The 20,022-nt window shown below is 41.6% G+C and overlaps 1 protein-coding gene across 10 annotated transcripts in view; it reads left to right on the top strand.

The window, feature by feature from the left end:
• Window positions 1-20,022, top strand: part of osbpl8 (oxysterol binding protein-like 8) — a gene marked incomplete at its 5' end in the record, with an annotated part of 99,903 nt that overhangs the window by 58,423 nt on the left and 21,458 nt on the right. For 8 of the 10 annotated variants that reach the window (XM_082510884.1, XM_082510881.1, XM_082510882.1 and 5 more), the window contains 2 exons: window positions 1,564-1,600; window positions 2,781-2,969. In XM_082510884.1, the coding sequence (XP_082367010.1) occupies window positions 1,564-1,600; window positions 2,781-2,969 (226 nt within the window). The remainder of the gene's footprint in view (window positions 1-1,563; window positions 1,601-2,780; window positions 2,970-20,022) is intronic. The other 2 variants (XM_082510886.1, XM_082510878.1) reach the window with 1 other exon arrangement.

Below are 20,022 nucleotides of genomic sequence, written 5' to 3'. Positions count from 1 at the left end.
ATAAAACACTTGAGTAACAAAGTGGTTGTGCTGTTACATGGATATTTATTGTACCCAGAGGATGCATCCACAAATCATTAATATTTTTCTCCTGTGCTATTCTGAGGCTGATGCTGCAGGGATGACATGTCATGCAACCAGTGAATAATCCCGAAAGTTTCATTTGGCCAAAGTTCTTTTAAAAGTGATTCTTGTCACTTGGCAGGAACCTTTGAAACTACTCCAGCACTTATTTAGACGTTCCTGCTTAATTAAATAATTTGTGGCTTTTAATGATTTCTTTGAAGAATTGGGTGCACAAGTTTGAATTAATTCTGGAGTTTGGAGTTTGTCCCTTAAAAGACATCGAAGAACCTTCAGCACCACTTATTAAAGTTGTATGGTGCTAAATCAATCATTCAACCCTGGAAAAAGAGCAGCTCAAAGCTCAAATTACCATAACATGCTCATGATAAGTGTATGTAAACATCTGATCACAGCTCTATACTTCTACTATGCATGCGCAATGTTTGCTAACATAGCTTCTTTGGCTGTTGTTTGGCTCTTTGGGGAGCTTAGACATGACAGTTGTCTTCTTTGCCCCATCTCCTATAGATTTCTGCTCAGGAGTCAGGTCTCCTCCTTATATGATGTGTGGTTTAGTCATATAGCTAGCCAGCTAGCATATCCTAGCAATGACAGAAGCTGCTAACTATAATCTGTAAGAATAAGCTGGTGCATAATATTTCTAAGAGCAGGTTAGCATGAGGACATTATCATATTGCACAAAGCAGCGTTGGGTTTATTAAAATCATGTTTTTTTTTAATTTTACATTTGATTTTTAAGTTTTCAAAATGAATGTGCACTCACTCGGTTTGCTGAAGATTTCTAAACTCATCTTGTAAAACCAGTTTCATTCATCATTAATCAAAATCAGTTCCCACTGTCACGTTGCCTTGAGGTATATAGTCAATATCAGATGTGACACTAACTGAAACCCAGATGATCAGCAGCAGCTGTTGTAATTAATGGGCCGCTGATTGCTGATTGGTAGTCATTGGGAATGTGACCATTTATTCTCCATCATGTTTGTGTGTGCGCTGTAACTTTATCCATTGCTGTGTATCACCAAGTCTCCCTCCCACTGCCTCCATCACCCAACAGATTTATGTTAAGTTGTCTTCCATCCACATTTTGGTTAAACTAATGTGTTTTTTTTCTGTCTCTTGTCTCCTCTGTTTTTTGGTGTGTGTGTGTGTGTGTGTGTGTGTGTGTGTGTGTGTGTGTGTGTGTGTTTGTCTGTTGTCGTCCTGTGCGGCTGCGGCTTCACCTGCTGCTGTTGCTGCTGATGCTGCTGCTGATGCTGATGCTGCCCACTATACACCAACCCCACTGCCCGCAAACCCACCACTGCCAACATCTGGTGAACAACACATGGCGGACACCCCTTCGTCCCCTTTAATCTCTATCCAAAATCCTCTGACACATTTTCCAATCCCTTTCATTTTCTGTCTTTCCCTCTGTTTTTATCTGCTATCACTGTCTTGCCCTTCCCCCTCATCTCCACCCTTTCGCCCTGCTAGCAACACGCAGAGTTGAGAGAGCAGCATGCCACCTCCGGTAAGCCAGTGACCTTTCAGATGAAGGGCTAAGGCCAGTGTACCCAGTCAGCAAACTGGCCAGGACTGATATTTAGGCTGAAATTGATTAGAAAAGAATGCATGTGCTCTTGCTTTTCCCAAGTATTGAGCATTTAAAGTCAGTTTTAGTGGTTAGTTAATTATGTATTTTGGGAAAGTGTGTCACTGTCCACTTCATATATGGCTTCACAACAAAATGTATCTGCATTTGGAAAAGCAAACAAAGTCCATTCTTTTGAACAGAGTGCAAAGATGAACTTTTTCTATGTAGTATATAAACTGATATTAAGAACGCTCACCCTTAACTTCAGATGTTAAAGCAAAACGATGTGATTGTGTTGCTCTTTCCTTTGTCTAATATGTAAATTCCACTTTCAAATATAGCACAGAGCCATATGGACTGGTTCACATATTGTGCTTTTCTACTCTTCTTGAGAACTCGAAGAGCTTTATACAAAATGTCCCATAAAGCACTTTTGTCTACACCCAGGTGCTTTCTGTGTAACATTCCCACACCTTCCTACTCTGATGAATGAATTGTGGAGCCATTAGGTGTTTAATATCTTGCCCAAGACTGGCAACTGAAACCATTTTAACTAAAACAATAACTTCTGCTGTTGCAAGATGGTGTGTGTAAAGATAAACGAGTAAACACATTATTTAAATAGAGATGGGATAACAAGAGACATTTAGCTGCTGACCCCAGTAAGACCAGAGCAGTTGTTGTTTTTTCTTGTTACAAATATTTTTAGAACCATAAATGGTAGAAGTGTTTTCATACTTATGCATGAGTCCTGTTTTGTTTTTTTAATGCAATGGGATTGGTCACACTTCATCCGAGATGGGCTCCCATTGCTAAGCAATAACTTGCCTGCCTGCTTCATTAGGGCTCAGTAAACAAGGTGGAGTAATAGGGGAGAGGCTCACATCTTCAGGTTATCAGCTCTCATGAAAACCGTCATGATGATAATGTTGAAAACAAATATTATGTAAGTTATCAAAATAGGTTATGAAACAGAAGGCTGCAGCTATCAGATGCTCCACAAGAGGGTTGTGTGTGGATGTGCTCTGATTTCAAGAAAGGTGGCAACATGTCAGATTTTTCTTCTGATGTCTTCCCTTTTCATCTCTCACCTCTTCTTCCTTCTCCTTTTATGTAGCTGCCATAGTGTGCGGTGATGACACCGTCCTTCTGACACAGACCCCGAGCAGGATGAGCCAGCGCCAGGTGAAGGAGCGGGACAAGGAGAGGGAGAAGGAGAGGGAGAAGGAAGTAGGCCTCCAAACACCCAACAGGGAGCAGCTTGCCAGCCCCTCTACCCTCAGCCCAGGAGTCAGCTACAGCCACGGTAAGATCTGCTTTCCAAAACACTGGTTTGTTATTATTGTCATTAGTTTGCACTTTGTTCTTGTTCGAGAGCTGAGTGCACAGTGAGCGAGAGAGAGAGAGGGTTATGGCACGCAGCTGAAATGAAATCATGTCCATCATGGTTATTATAGAGCAGCGCGTTCGGTCATGATTTAGCGTGTCTCCATTACTGTACGTTATGTCATAGTAGTAACGCATTCTCCCAAAAAGTGCTGACGTGCTCTCAGATCACATTCACACTAAAAAATTAGTCAGGATATTTTAGTTGGTTCAAATGTTGTAAAAGTGCAGAAACCCTAACCCCTTCATGCTGCTCACTGTTTATGCAAACGTTTGACCTCCTCCTTATTTTTTGGCTGCTATGGTAATGACAGGATAAAGTAAATTACTAACACCACCCCCACTCCACACCCCCTCACATCACTACATGTCCTCAATCATAATAAAAGCAACCTGTGCTGCCTATTTGAACAAGTCATGATTTTTTTTCCCATTCAGCCTCTCAGAGTCATCATGCAGCACTTTCCTGATTATTGCTGTTGTACTTAATGCTAGTGCAGTAAATATCTGTATAATACTGAATTTAAACTCTGAGCAGATTGTTGATGCATTGCTACATGTACTTTCTAAGCAGATGTGTTATGCCAAGAAATTTGATAACGACTGGCAGACAGTTAATCCTGCACAAACATGTTCTGCTTTGTGCTTCTAAATGTTTTTTTTTTTATATAAATTTGTTTTTCAGCCATCACAGGAATCCACAGTAACTTTACATCAGTTTCTAAAATCAGTGCTTCCTCCAGTCTTTGTGGGATTTCTGTAGTGAAATTCTGTCTTAGACCTCCTGTAGCCTGTAGCATAAAATACATGGCTCTTGAAGTACCACCCTTATGACCGACATTAAAGTACAGTAGTATAGGCCTATTTAACACTACACACAGTTTACATGAGGCACTCTTATTAATTTTAACTGTCATAAACAGGATGTGACGAGTGATAATAATAACAACTGTTCTGCATTAAAACATTCACAGCAGGTGGGATATCCAATCTTTAACTGATTACATATGAAAAAAACTACTCTGCATTTAATAAGGCTTTTGTGTTTTTAACATGTTTTAATGTTTTGTATCTTCTCTGAGTTCATTTTAAAGCTCAGTTTTTAAACCCTTACGATGTAACTACAGCCCAGCCCAGTCATGTAGCACATCATTATATACCAGCTAGCCCAACTTCAGTAACCCTGCAAAAGTCACTGCTGTTTAGTTTTCTGTCTTCATTTATGTTGGAAGTGATAACAGAGCTGTACGTTTTAATTTTTCAGAAATCCCTCAGTCAGAACATGGTATATTATTTAATCTTAAAAACATTTTTGGAGACTCCCGCGGTCTCCAAGGGGGAGAACAGCCATCATAACAAATGCTGAACTGCACGCTCACCTGGAAAAAAGAAGCAAGCGAACTTACAAACTCGAAACTAACTAAAGACTGACTCAAACAGAAGATTCTTTACCCTCAATAATCACATTAAGCAACGGTTCTGAGAGAAATACAACTGAAATATATGAATTCAAAGGTGTGCATTATATAAACTGAAACTATACCAATCAAGTCATTTTCATTTAAATAGATTACGTCAAATGTTACATCCACTGCCAAGTTAAAAACAGCAGTTATCTTAGTGTGCCTGTAAGCACTGCGTCACTGTACCACCCTAATAAGTACATTTTAAAGTCTGGTGTATGTGTTCAAGTATATTATCATTTTCCTACATGTGTTTTTACTGCAGGAAAGAACCAATAAGAGAAGTTTAATTCCAAAAATAAGAGATCCATCACAGGAAAGATGGTAACTCCTACTGACTAACCAGTATATTGAGCAGGTTTTTAGTCATATCTGTTTATAGCAGACCTTTTCATTTGTGTGTCTTTGGTTTAAGTTATTCAGATTTGTTTGGAAGTACATGTTTATAATTGGAAAAATCAGCTCTCTGTTTCCTTTAAATGAAAAGTTATACTAATCAGACGCATTCCTCTCTCTCCAGTATTTTTAGAAATCGTGTCTTTAAGGGATAAAATATGCTCTTCAGTACAACCAGGACTTTTGTGCTCCTGACATGACATATTGCCTGTGATAATATTAGCAAAGTAGCAAACATTGTGTCGTGGTTTTGACTGTGCCGTGGCGCTCGTGATTGCCGTCTGATGCGCCTGTTTAACAGATGGAGCAAAGAATTTCTTTGAAAATCAACCAGCAAGTCAAAGAGAGGAGGTTTGTTTCTGGGCAGCATCACATGACATGAAATGATAAGATGTCTTTCATGTGATTCCTCAAATTTGACCATTTTCTTCACTAACCAGCTCTGTGTAATGAGGCTGAATGCAGAACTGAGCTCCTCTGCAGCAGTTGCTCTGATAAAGCACACGACTATTAATTGTTTGTTAGATATCCAGAATGGCTGTCCCAGACGGGAGCGTTAAAATATCACCGGCTCAATCGCTACACAACATGCTTGAAAAACACCATATACTTCATATACTGTACACTATAGGTCCAAACACACACACACACACACACACACACACACACACTCTGACCATTACAATCATTGTAGTTGCTGTTGAGTTCTAAATAGAGCTGCATACTGTACACGCTGAGCCTCTTAACTCTTATAATCCTGTTTCCTTTGTCTTCTTTTATTCTGTTGCGTGTTATGTTGACACTTTAAGACATTGAAGCAATGGCCATTTGTAGCCTCAGGATAGCTATCAGGGTTTTGCTTAGTCTCTCTCTTTTTTCTCTCCAGCCAACTGCAGACCTTTTTAGGAGATCCCAACTTCAAACCTGCTCATCCTGTTCCACTCGAGATTTGAGCTTCCTTTCTGGAAACCATCTCATTCAGGACTGTTGATGGGCTCAGGGATGGAAGTTCCCATGCAGCAGAATAGGAACAAATCAAAGAGGGGGTTCTATAGCTTTGAGGAAATTGGTCTTACATCATTGCTCATGCCTTATTCTTGTATTACAGCGCCCTCTTGTGGACACCTTACTGTGATTAGAAAATTACTAGAGTGTTGTTAGATTTCCTTGTTCTCAGTGTGTGTTCTTAGTATCAGAAAATTTAGTTTGATTCCTCTTAAGATCACAGAGAGCATGAAGGACAAAGAAGCGGAGGCTGATAGTTTTGATTTTGAGACTGTAAACTGTGACAGATCCTTTGTTTTTATTGCTGTGAGTGAAAAATGTTCCAATGTGGGATTTTTATTTTTAAATGAAAAATATTTTCTGGCAAATCTTGCTTATAGTATACAAGAAAAACTGAATCTCTGTGTCAGTGTTTCCTACATTATTCTAGGGTGGAACTCACTTTCTTACCACAAGAGAGAGCAAGTGGTACAGAGAATCTAATGACTGTGTTGTTATTGCAGAAATGCTCTCTGTGTCAGGCTTATCAGCCTAGGTGTATGCAGTGATCGCTGAAGAGTGTGATCTGTGTGTTACTGTGTGGATATAGGCTCAACACATCAGCAGCCTTTTGGGATCGGTCCATTAAAATCTTTGTCAGACGTTCAATGAGATACATGTTTTGTGTTTATGGTATAGCTGAAATGTATTAGTATACATACTGGAGTAAGAAGTGCTTAGTCAGCCCTTGGCTAATATTTCTCATTTCCTGGTGTAAGCATACAGAATAAAAGCAGTCAACTTACTTCACATTCTAGTCCTCACTGCTTCAGAGAAACAAGAGTCTGTAAGAATATATACCCAATATGACCCTCAAGTCCCTGCAGTCCAGAATGGGTATCCATGGCAACCGATTTGACTTCAACGTCTAGCCGATGGTCTTGTGTCAAAGTGATGACAGTGTTTGCTTTGACGTGTTTTCTCTTGCCAGTGTTAACATAGATTCTGCCTGATGTCCTTGGGTTAAAATAGGCAGTTTCTTAATATTGGAGTTCACGAATGAATCCACCCCATACACGAGGGCACGACTGCTGCTGTGGTACAGATCTTTCTGGAAGAATATTCTGCAGGAGTTGTGAGAACATTCACATCTAAGGTGTGAAGATGGAATGTGATTTTGAATTGCTGTGTTGGTGTGTCGCTGCTGCAGAGCAGGATTTCTGGAGGATAACAACTTGTGTTGAAACATAATCACATTTGATTGTACCCCAGCTGCGATGTGCTGACTAACCCTCGTGATACATTTGCATACATAGTAATCGTTTTAAAAGGCTAGAGCTTAAAGCTCCATGTTTACATGTTCATGATGGATGAAATCCCTCTTATCCTCCTCATAGCAGATTCTGACCTCATTAGCAACCATTTGATTGTTTTTATAAAGAAATGTGCACAAAAGCACCTCCTTGCATACTCCTGGAAGTTTCAGCGTTTCAGTGTGGCTTCTAGTTTTTAGTTGAAGTCCCCTCTGTTGTCGAAAGCTTATGTGCTTGATCTCCTGATGTGATGCACCACTTTCAGATCTCTGGTATGGAGCTTGAGGCTTGATTTTCATCACTGGTGAAGATCCTGAAAACAATTGGGTCAGTTTGACACTGAAGTTGATTTCCTTACTAAAACTGTAGATATGCAGCACTGAAAGCAGTCCATGCATATCCACATTATCTGAAAGCAGAGAATGTCTAGATTAAATTGGTCCTCATACGTTGCTTAGATGCTACAACCTAGTCAATAATCTTCTTCTACATCTCCTGGCTGCATGCCAAATATCCTTGGGCAAGATACTAACCCCGTGTTTGCCTACTGGTGGTGGTCAGAGGGCCCGGTGGCGCCAGTGTCCGGCAGCCTCGCCTCTGTCAGTGCGCCCCAGGGCAGCTGTGGCTACAATGTAGCTTGCCGTCACCAGTGTGTGAATGTGTGTGTGAATGGGTGAATGACTGAATGTAGTGTAAAGCGCTTTGGGGTCCTTAGGGACTGAGTAAAGCGCTATACAAATGGAGGCCATTTACCATTTACCATTTCTTTGCTGTCTTCTGCTCCTCCTCCTCATTGCTTTTGTCAACCTTTCATCATTGAAGTTAATTAAGTGTATTGTATTGTAATTGATCACGCAGTTCTGCATTTCTGTCCTGCCTGGGACAGATGCTGGACACACTGGAGGGATTATATCTGGGAACATAATGGTGTCCCCATGGAGGTGTTGGAGCAGGTGGCTGGGGAGATCAGTGCTTAAACTGCTATCCCCACATTTAGTTGTAGATGCATGAATTGATCCAAATATATGCGTGAGCATGTAGTGTATTTACATTTCTACACAAAGGGAATCCAATTTGACTGCAAAATTGACTTTTTGGAAATCTAATTACTGCTAGAACGGTTGGAGGTAACCAGATTACTGCAGCATCTGCAGAAAAAGTGACTAGATGTTTGATTTACCACCTAGAGTATGTATTTCCTATCACTGATTGGATAGTTTCAGCTCACTTTGAAAGTGGGATTTTCCCATAAACTATCATGTGTGCTCTCTAAATATGAATTCTAAAATTTTGAATTTTCAAAGGATGATTTTTGACTTTATAGATTGTAATGTACTGTAATAATCTTTCAAGTCAGTTCAGTTCAATTTTATTTACACAGCACCAAATCACAACAACAGTCGCCTTAAGACACTTTATATTGTGATGTAGACCCTACAACACTACAAATAGAGAAAAACCCAACAATCATATGAGCCCCTATGAGCAAGCACTTTGGCGACAGTGGGAAGGAAAAACTCCCTTTTAACAGGAAGAAACCTCCAGCAGAACCAGGCTCAGGGAGGGGCGGGGCCATCTGCTGTGATTGGTTGGGGTGAGAGAAGGAACACAGGATAAAGACATGCTGTGGAAGAGAGACAGAGGTTAATAACAAGTCTGATTCAGTGCAGAGGTCTCTTAACACATAGTGAGTGAGAAAGGTGACTGAAGAAGAAACACTCAATGCATCATGGGAATCCCTCAGCAGCCTCCACCTATTGCAGCATAACTAAGGGAGGATTCAGGGTCACCTCAACAATCTTGTTGATCGAAGAAAGATGGACAAAAAATCCAACTATACCTGCAAGTTTTAATTTTGTGTTTAGTTCAGATTGCTTTCATGACTCTGTGTGCTGTTTGGATTATTTAGTTTAATTAGTGAGAGACAGAGCATAAAAACAGGCGCACAAACTCGGTGTGTTCCCTAAAGAAATAAACTCATCACTAAAGGAAACTTCACACAGCCACTTTCACTTGCTCCTCTTGCCAGACTGCTACTGGGAAAGTTTGAAAGAGATGCATGTGTGAATCATACGAGGGGGCGGTTAATGAAGAGGATAAGATGGTGAGAGAATTTGATAAAGATTTGATAAAGAAATGAAGAGGAATTGTAGAAGAAGGAAAAAAGAGGAAAGGCAGGAAGTTAAGCTACAGTGCCAGAGCAGGTGGAGTCGGTGCGGATTTAAGCTCAGCCGCAGGGATTATGGCGTCAGACAGGGTTAACAGCCACTGCCAATCCAGTGTCCCTTCTTCCACCTACGCTCTCATCCAATGAGTGCCTGACCCTGAAAGGCAAGAGCACTGAGCGAGTTTGACCAAGGTTTGTCTGTAGAGAGCTGGAGGACACGAAGACATGATGGAGAATATGTCTGCTTGCAGCCTGAGCTCTGCTCGGACGGCTGAAGGCTTGTCTGGACTGACATGACTTGGGTGTAAAGCATGATTTGGGATCTTAAACTGCCGGCAGTACTTAACGTTGGAACATTTTCTTTTAAGACTTAACCTTAAGGAGTCCAAGGTATAGTATTAAGTAGTACAAGCTGTCACAGCAGTTGAAGTAGTGCTTGGTGGAATTGGAGACAGTGAAGGCAGAAGAGTAACGTAGTTTGAAGCCGCTCACCTGACTTCCAGCGCTAGCCTGTTTAGTGATTTGTGCTGTCTTGTGTGCTTTTGTGCTTATATACTCCATGTAAGGTTGCTCTCACGAGGACAGAAGGGAGCTCACACCAACATAAAACCACTTTTACTCATCAGAGTATGAATGTGGACTGAAACAAGAGATATGCATGTTGTTTGATTTACTGTAGGAAGGAGGAGTACAGCAGAAGAATGATTTAAAAAGCCTCCGTGCTCCACAGCTAATCTCAGGCTTACAGGGTCTAAGACTATAGATGTTTTACTGCGTGTGACTCTTGAAGGTGTTTGAGTCTTACTATTCTATCAATAGGTTTTTGTTCACTTTTGTGATTGACTACAAAACATGATAATAACTTCTGACTTTTATTTTTTCAATAACTCAACAAACAGCTGTATTTATTGCAAACATAGTGAAGAATAACAGGAGAGTTAATGAACTTTGCTTTGTTTTGAACCGTGACACCATGTAAAGCATCAACAGTGGTCAGATCAACTTAATGTAATAGCAACTTTGCTCTGGACAAATAAGACTAAGAGTCTTAGTGGCTCTTTGAGGCCGTATTTAGCCATAGGAACATCTCGAGCTGACATGCTAACAGTGGTGTGCTATTGCTATCATCACAATGCAGAATATTCACCATCTTCAGCTTAAGTTCATGTGCAGCTAATAGAAACAGTATTGATCAAATGTAAAGTTGTGCCTCAATGATGGCCTATCATAACGTGCCAAGTAATCATCAAAAACATCCCAGAGCGTGACAAGAATATCTTTTCTGTTTTTTTTTTAAGTAAATGTCACATACATGGTTGTATTGGTTGCACTGGATCCTTATCTCCAAATTTAAAGCAGCATTCAGTGGCTTTCAAGACGGTTTATGTTCAGTTCTCCTGATGACGAAACAGAACAAGGACATCATACCGATTTTACGTTGTGGGCCACGTACAGTGTCATGAACACTTTGATCTTCATTCAATTCAGTGTCACTTGTATAGCACTAACTCAAAAGCAGCTGTCACCTCAGTGCAAAAGTGTGAGTAGGCCTTACCAGTGAAACTCCTCTTTGTCAGTGTAAAGAAGTTTAGAAGACAAAACGCCAAAACACAGACTTAACAATGTGGTGTATGCTGTACAGTGCAGCGAGGAATGCTCAGACCTCTACATTGGAGAGACCAAACAGCCACTTCACAAGCGCATGGCACAACACAGAAGAGCCACCTCCACAGGACAAGACTCAGCGGTCCATCTGCATCTTAAGGATAAAGGTCACTCTTTCGAGGATGCCAATGTTCACATTTTGGACAGAGAGGACAGATGGTTTGAAAGAGGAGTGAAAGAAGCATCTATGTCCACTGTGAGCGACCATCTTTGAACAGAGGCGGTGGTTTACGACACCAACTGTCTGCCATGTATAATCCAGTTTTGAGATCCCTTCCCAGACGCCTTAACGCCCACTCACATCCTGGGCCATCTGACCTCAGGAATTCACATGATAAGGTGGGGCCAGGTTTCACAATGAACACACCCGAAACTCTGGCTGATTGGGACCCACACCCAGTTTCACACCTTGGCTCAGGCGATTAGAGGATCATCAGGGGGTCCTTTTGTCCCTCTGTGGGGGGAAACTCCCACTAGGTTTATATCTGGGACTCTCCACCATTTGACCTTAGAACTGAAGAAGCTTCTCGGATGAGAGGTGAAACGTCTTCAAGCAACTTAAAGAAGTCTTTGCAAGCTCCTTTGACTACGATGACCTGGATGACTGAGAACCTTCACAGACATAAAGAAGTTTAAATACACATTTAATCCGTTAGATATTTAAGGAAACAGAAGTGTAGTGTCAGGCTTAAATTATAAGAAACAAATGTGTAAAATTACTGAAAAGCTTCTGTTAGCTAATAGCCCAGGCTGTCATGTGATTATAAAACAGAAACATCTTGTTAATTAAAGGTGGGGCTTTTGTTCTTTTCTTTTGAATGTATGAAGAGTCCGCCCTGGGTAGCCTGGATATAGCTGGGAAAATGACCCAGATGATGACTAAATTTAGAAAAAGACTATCATGTGACTCAGAATGCCTTTGGAGTAACCAAAATGGGCATTTCCTCCTCTGCAAGCAGGTTAATGAGGTCTAGGATGTGAATTATACACGCAGACCATCTAATTAGCTGTATTAATTAAAGCACGGTTGAGGCAGGCAGCGCTCACATTTATCAGCTGTAGATTGATTAGCTACGTTGGGGACAGATGTTTTGGAAGGGATTACACTCACAAGTACTTCACAAGTTATCTCGGCTGAAATGTCCATGGACAGCTGGCAGGCAAGGCTTTGCGAGATGCCAGCAGATTTCTAGATTCCTTGCAAAGGTCTAGAATGAAAGAATGAATAGGACGGGTGAGATTAAAGGTGGCAGAAGACTGCAAGGAACAAGAGCTGATAATGTTCTTCAGTGTTGGGTTTCAAATCTAAGACTCAGGCCAAATGTGTTCCTTCGCTCTTACATAAATAAACGAGTTATCAGTGACTGTGTTTATATGAACCATACTGATGACACTTATCTTTCATTGGCCTTCAGCTTTGAACCTAAAAAGTTTATCCTTTAAAAAATCCTGAACACATTCACTGCGTGTATAAGAGAACTAAATCTAAAATAATCCACATGTATCAGCTTCTGTCGGATTTCAGACGAGACCAGAGGTCAGCTAGATTCATGGTGCAGAGGTACCATTTATAGAAAGTGCTCAGTGTGTCACAGATGTGTGCCAACAAAGCACTTCACAGTCAGTGTCACCTACAGGCACAGACAATGCACCTGGTTTTAGCTCTATTTACTGTACCTGTGTCCAGGAGAAGCACATGTTTCAATGCGGCATTCAGTGGCCGCGCTGCAGCCCGGAGCCTTCTGTGCCTTTGAACACTAAAGCTTAACCCGGCAGTGCTGACAGGCTTTCTTATTTCCCTGTGCAATGTGGGAATAAAAGGGTGGTCTGAGCAGTGGTGTGACAACAAACTTCCTTCTGTCCTCAGAGCATCTGGTGTGTGTGTGTGTGTGTGTGTGTGTGTGTGTGTGTGTGTGTGTGTGTGTGTGTGTGTACATATTTGCAATCTGATGACTCGTTATAGCATAGCAGGTATGGTTTACAAGCTGTAGTTATTTGTGTTGTCAGACAGAATAGGGAATGAAAAAGGGACATTTCACTGCAAATTAATTTGGCCATTTAAAGCAGCAGCAGCCAGCGAGGAAGCTTTTCTGACTCAGTCATACTAAACAAATCCGGACAACACGGTGTACATCGACTGTACAGACATGCTCTTATTAACCCTGCCTGCTTACTGCTGTGAATGCTTCGAGTAATTTGAAGTCATTAGCTCGATGCTGGACTGAATTATCACCGTTCCCATCTTCAGTCTAACACTGCCTCTTCTCTGATGGCTATGGAGAAGGGAATTGAATATTCTTTTACTAATCTTTGAAGACCAGCATAGCGGAGCATTCAAAGAATGGTTCAGCATGTGTCTCCATCAAAACAACCAAGAACTGAGTGATTAAAACATCACTGTTGTACCCTGAGTGACTTAGTAATCGTTAGCCCCCCCATGGATCGGGGGGGGGAACACAGCTAGGTCAGTTAGTGAATTAGAACATCTGAATAATGATTATTCAGCCTGAATAATCACAGTATTAACAAAGAAGATATTTTTTGGATTCACATTTGCCCATCATATTAAATGTAAACAGAAAAGGGCAATGGTGAAAAAAACCATCCTAGAAGCCACTGACTCTGCAGCAGCTTCAGGAGAGTTTGATTAAGTAACGTGGTCATCATTTTTTTACTTTTTATTCTGAAGGTCATGAACAAACTCTAGACCTTATACATTTGTGAACAAAACTTGCTTCAGTGCAAAAGGAAAATCAAAAATTAAAACTTTGATAACTGGCTAATCGACATTTGCTGAAAAAACAACAGCTACTGATTGATTTCTTACTTTCTAACGTTCAGACTAAGATGTCTGCTGACCACGTGGCAATCATGTAATACGTTTATAATGGACTGAAGCTGAATATGAGTCCTATGTTTATACCCTAATTTTCTAAATTACTGTTAAATGTTTTAATGCAGCTTTGACCTTCTCAGAATTTGGCAAACATAAACACTCAACAGTTTAAATATTTTCCCAACCCTGCCTCAGTGCTGGCAGAGTAGATGAATCAAACTATTATCTGGCAATCCCACCTTTTCATTCGCAGTGGCTGTCATGCTGGCTAACAGCAGTGATGCCACAGCTGCTTCCACAGCAAGACTTTCTACTTTGCTGTGTTAGCCAGGAGTATTGGTAAGAGGTTGAGCTTATCATCTGGCATCTGTGCCTTATAAAAGTCTATTATTTGCCATGTTAACTACATTTATTTTTAATCCCTTTAATTTGTTTCTGTGTCTTCATTAGTTGTTGTGAGGGCATGAAGGGATCCTTATCCTCATATTTCTTCCTGTAATTTACCGTCATCTGCTGATGTCAAAGGATTGAACGACGACACTAAATTCAGCTGGAGAAATATTTTGACAATGATAAGTATGGTAGACGTCAGAGACATGCCACCCCAGTGACTAATCCCGAGTAAGGTTGAAAAGCGGTGAAGTGTCCCTTTGAATCTGAAATAATGACTAAGAGACGCAGCAAGAGATTGAGCTGAAGTGAAAGATGAGATGCGGAACATAAGGGCTGTTTTCAAGCTAAGATGCGGCTCCCCTACCCATCCCGAGGAGAGGGAGTGGGAGGGGCTCAGCTTATTCGTTATTAAGTACTTACAGGCTGCTGCTTTCATACACACTCACAGGGCACAGATTGAGTGAGAGAGAGGGAGGCAGAGAGAGAGAGGGAGGAAGAAAGCAGTCGGCTGAAGGAAGCGTAAAGGAAAGCAGCGACTGCACCGGTCCAATGCCTGCTATCTGAACCGCTCTGTGTTTCTGTTTGTGTGTGTATGTGTTGCTGGTTGGGATATTCGCTTGCACACTAGCTGTGTGGGGAAGATCGGATTGTATCCCGATACCCTTCGACCTTCCACCTTTAAGTTTTCCTTACCCACCCCTCACTCCTCCCCTCCCGTCGGGGGAGCTCCTGCCGGCCCCATGATGAAGGAGGAAGGCCTGCTTAGTCGTCGCCGTTTCTCCACGTGCGGCGGGACGGCATCGCTTCGACCTCCACACCCGGACGGACGCAAACTCATCCGCAATGCCTCGTTCGGGGGCTATAACGAGCTGTCACCCATCTCGCTGCCAGGTGGGTGCACAATGGCGTGGAACGTCTCGCAAAGCTCAACGCTGGGAAGTGATGCAGGCTTATTAGTAGGTTTGCAGATGATTGACTTCTGACCTCTGCTACTTTTTGGCCTTGTGTCCTAAATACAGTAGTTGTACTGTTGGTATTGGTTTACTGTGGTCCTGAGAGTTTCGAGAACCACCTTAAATTCTGTGCAATGGGATGTATTCATGAAAGGAACCGATTCTGTCGACTGCATCATAGAAGGATTTGTTTGTAGGTGTTTCGAAGGGATACGTGTGAAGGCAGAGACAAGCTTTTGGATGGGGTAAAACACCAGAATTCTTAAAATGGGTACATTATTTGATGCTTTTAGGTTTTCCTCAAAGGCATTTATAGTGTCGACTGCTTTTATTCTCACACCCAGACAATCACTGCATAAGTGTGTCAGTTGACTCAGTGAAAAAGTCATTTTTAACATTCAGCAAATACATGAATTGAAACATATGAAGACTCAAATCATTCTGCTTCATGTTCAAAGCAGGGGATTACAAAGTTGAAAGATAAGTCATTATCAAACACCATGCCACTCACTTTGATTGGTTGTAACTTAAACTTGCCTCAGCTCTGAGGCACATTGAATCAACTAGCAACGAGAGCAGAGGACACTGTTGCTGTCAACAACAGAGCTGTCAAAAGATTAGAGGCAACGCAACAGGCATTGTTTCTCTTTGAAGAGTGCAGCACTGGGCTTTATCCTACGTATGCATTTCTTTTTTGCTTGGTCATTGTTGAGAGATGGTGCTTGTCTTAGAGGACTTTTCCTGCTCTCCCCTCTTTCAGAGCCACACACACAACCATTTACAGAGTCAGGAGATAGCCTTCCCTTCAACTGGTTTAGCTTTACGCGGGTTCCTGTGATACCTCTATTAGAGTGCAGTGATAATCCTTATTTTTGAAAGTACACTTAATCCCAGAGAACATTTAGGATTAAATCAGTTTTGTGTTCACTTCCTTTTGTTTATCCTGCTGAAAATGATGTAAACCTGGAGGCAGACAGCTGGCAGGCGCAAGAGCTTTCAGAGAGTGAACGTCCTCTGTTCCACTTTCACAAGTAACCGTTTTAACCTTTATGAATCCAGGAAAGGCTGACTGTGCACTAGAGCAGGGCGATATGACCAAAAATATTTATCACTATATACATTTGAAAATTTGCGATGACGATATAACTGATGATATAATTGACGCTAGACAAAATACTTTACAACTCCACAACTTTATTAGTGCAAAAAACCCCATCAATGTATTTTCACTGAAACAAGCAGCTGTTTTTTATGTGCATTAAAGTTCTATAAAAATGTAACAGTGCAAATGCAAATTCCTCGCTGACAGTTTAACCAAAAGGCATTTCCAGTGGAAACTGGCCGACATATCCTCAGCATAACCTTGTATAATATCCACAAAACTTAAAAAGAGGTTCTACACACACAATACAGTAACATTATGTTGAAGCACAGTACGTATCACTCCGCGAGGCTCCGCCTATGATAGCCGTAATGCTCCAACAATCCATCAAGCGGTGCGGCTTCGTAGCTTAGCAAAGTCGTACTGAAACATTTGACAGATTTTCGAGCGCCGTGTACATAAAATCATTTCGAGGTCAGTAACACAACCAGAGTTCATACATAAGGCACACGGGATTATAAGGGGCTCTGTCGACTTTCAGAAAAATCAAAGGATTGATTTGAAGTGTGCCGTATTTTCCAAACAACACGGTAATAACGACGGCCCGCTAGCATGCGCTACCAAAAATAGTGCTTTGTTGTGTATCTGATGGACGAAAGCTAAACCAGTTCCACACCACTGAAGCTGCAGCATTTTTACAAACCAGTTCTGGTTCATCCGTTTCATTCAACGATCCGCTTTCGCTCTTCTCAGTCGCCGCCATGTGCGTATGTAAACATAGGCACTGCACATATTCTATCGCGATATTTCATTTTCCTATCGTTGCCCAAAATTACACCGGTATTACTGTGAACGGTACGATATAGCCCGGCCCTACTGTGCACAAACTCTTTTCAGCATCATACTGTGATTCAGACTTTCACAACGACCTCAGTCCTCTACTGTTTTCTTAGTGTGCAGCTCTCCCAGTTCAGCACTTTGAGCCATGTCAGTACCATGGTCACAGTGGTGGTCTTGCTCTCCTCGGTCGCTCTGTGTCTGCTTCTTTCCCCTTTAAAACAGCAGCTTCTGCAGCTACATGTATATTTGGAGCTACGAGACATCGTCTGAGTCATACTCTGTTTCTCACAGTCAGCTCCCAGCCTTAGCTCCATTCATCTTTATTTTAGACATTCTGCTGCAGGAGACATGTGGTGCAGACGGGTAGACTCATTCATTTTCTGTGTTTTTGACAATCTCTTAATATATCTACATGTTTTTTTTGTTTTGTTTTTTACACCCACATTCCTCCAGTTGCCAGTTGACATGACCCTCTGAGACACTTTTCCTTGTTGTGTGTTATTCCTTGTACACTGAAATACATGCTTGCCAGCTGACTTGGTGTTTTTAGTCTTTTCACTTCCTTTTGAGGTTGGGGCTCTGTATTTTCATTACTAGGAGCAGCCGTACCACTTCAATGACAAACACTTTGTTTAACAAAACCGATAAGGGCGAAATTACTAATGAATATTCTTTCTTTGTTTCAATCTGTCAAATAGAAGATTTTTCTTCTCTGCTTTGTCTTTACACTTGTGTTTGTGAGACACAACAGGTGCTAAAACAAATAGTTAGCTGCTGTCCCAAAACTCTGAAGGCAATCAGTGCTGATGAAGGCAGAGTCACCAAGCAGCAGTTATAAGTGGAGGTGTCCACAGTGCCTGAGGCGAGGACGAAGATCCGGAGAATACTTGTAATTTTGTGTCCTCTTCCACTAATTGAAACAAAATGAAAGAGGCAGACTGGGAGGAACCCAGCATGCATGGCAAGCATAAAAACACTCTGGAAGTTTCCTAGAAGCAGAAAAGAACACGACCTTAAAAAGGGGCGATAGATTCATTGAAACTGAAGGTAAACTCTCTGAATAGTGACTAAGAAAAAACCTTCAACTTTTCTTATCTTCCTTAATGTATCTCTATTTGTAAACGATGGCTAGTGGGTGGAACAGGAAATCTTGGGTCAGATATCCACTGGTTCTTTTGGAAGCCTCGAAAAAAAACCCAAAAATAAATAAAATAAAAAAGTAAAAATAAAACTAGAAGTCGTGACACCATCCTGAGTTCCACATTTGGATCTGCCTAAACCTTCCTCCCACTTTATCAGCTGACAAGCCAAAATGTCATTACCTGCGGTCTGGGGAACAGTACCAGCATCTGCCAGTGTACATAAGCTCAGGTGAAATATAAATAGACCAAGACAAAAAACAGCAGCTGTGGTAATACAACCAGCCTGATGCCCTCTCTGTCATCCATACACATCCTGTTTGAAATACCAACCTTTTTTAAAAGATAATATGCTGTTGTCTCCTCACATCAGGATAAAAGTACAGCACTGTGGATCAGAGGTTTATGTGCCTGCTTTTGCAGTGGTAAGCTAAGGCTGCATAATAAGCAGGTTTGAAGGCCACCAACCAGGCCTGGAGATTTAAAAGAAACCTGGGCTCAGCTGCACCTAATGCTCTAACCTTGTATTGAAACGTTGTATTGTTCATCAGCCCATCACTAAGTGAGAGAGCACGCCCTTAGTTCCTCGGTAGTCAGAGATTGAGTGCAGCGGAAATTGATTTAGAGGTTGAAACTTGGCTTTGGCAAAACTAATAAGAGAGTGGAAAAAGCTGGATGCCTGCGGTCCATAATTAGATAGTCCCTGCTCATCTTCAGGTCAGCATGACCTAGCACATTGTATGGTGGATAGGATACTCTTTTTAGATTATCAAGAGGAAGTGGCACATTACAGTGTCTATGCATAGTTATGCCGATTTGTTTTAGTTTAAACGGGAGTTCCTTTCGAAACATGAAGGGATTAGTTCAGTTGTCACGGGAAAGATGACCTGGCCTAAGAAAACATTTGAACAATGTCATCTGTGGTCCAGTAACTGTGGGAATAAAACAGTTTCTGTCAACATCAAACACAACCTGAATGAATGCACGCATCGAGTGATTCAAATCCACGCTAGCTGGTTCTGCATATCATCCTCACCTCTCCTCGCAAAGCAATTGCAGCTACATGCAGCAAAAACGTCTTTGTGGAGGAACAGAGAGCATTTGAAATTAAATTTGTAGTGGTTAACACATTTGCCTTACATGTCTAAGATCAGGAAAGAAATCAAGAGGTCACAACCTTAGTGTGCTCCTAGTCCCAGTCCCAAGCTCGGACAAATGGGAGTGTTGCGTCAGGAAGTAAAATCTGTGCCAAATCAAAGTTGTGCATCCATCTGCTGTGGTGACCCCTTGGGAAATAAGGGAGCAGCTGAAAGCACCTTGCCAGTTACGTGAATTCATGCACTGCTTTGAGCTACTCTACAGATTTGTCCACGCATACTAAATTACACTAAAACAGTATCCATGACTTTTTCCAGCTGGTGTTTCTTTCCCTTTCAGTGAACCAGACGTCTTTCAATTTTTTATGATGTGTCACCAGTACCATAGAGATGCTGTTGCTATGGCAGGTTTCCCACAGTAGCAAACACTCAGGCAGTTTGCTTCCCTGAAATTGAAAAGTCACTCTGCTCACAGGCTCCCCCCCCTCTTGATTTGTTGTTCTTAGCTCACCTGTTGCCATGGCAGCGTTCATATTTCCTACCAGAATAATAGAGCAGCATCATAGAAAGCTGCGCGTAAGCCGATTTTGAAGAAACCTAGAGACTGCATTGATTAACTCCCTGG

Source organism: Aulonocara stuartgranti (assembly GCF_965226115.1).
Source record: "Aulonocara stuartgranti genome assembly, chromosome: 17".
In the NCBI taxonomy this organism is placed as follows: domain Eukaryota; kingdom Metazoa; phylum Chordata; class Actinopteri; order Cichliformes; family Cichlidae; genus Aulonocara; species Aulonocara stuartgranti.
The sequence above is the reverse complement of the archived record's forward strand: the minus strand, read 5'-3'. Positions and strand labels throughout refer to the sequence as shown.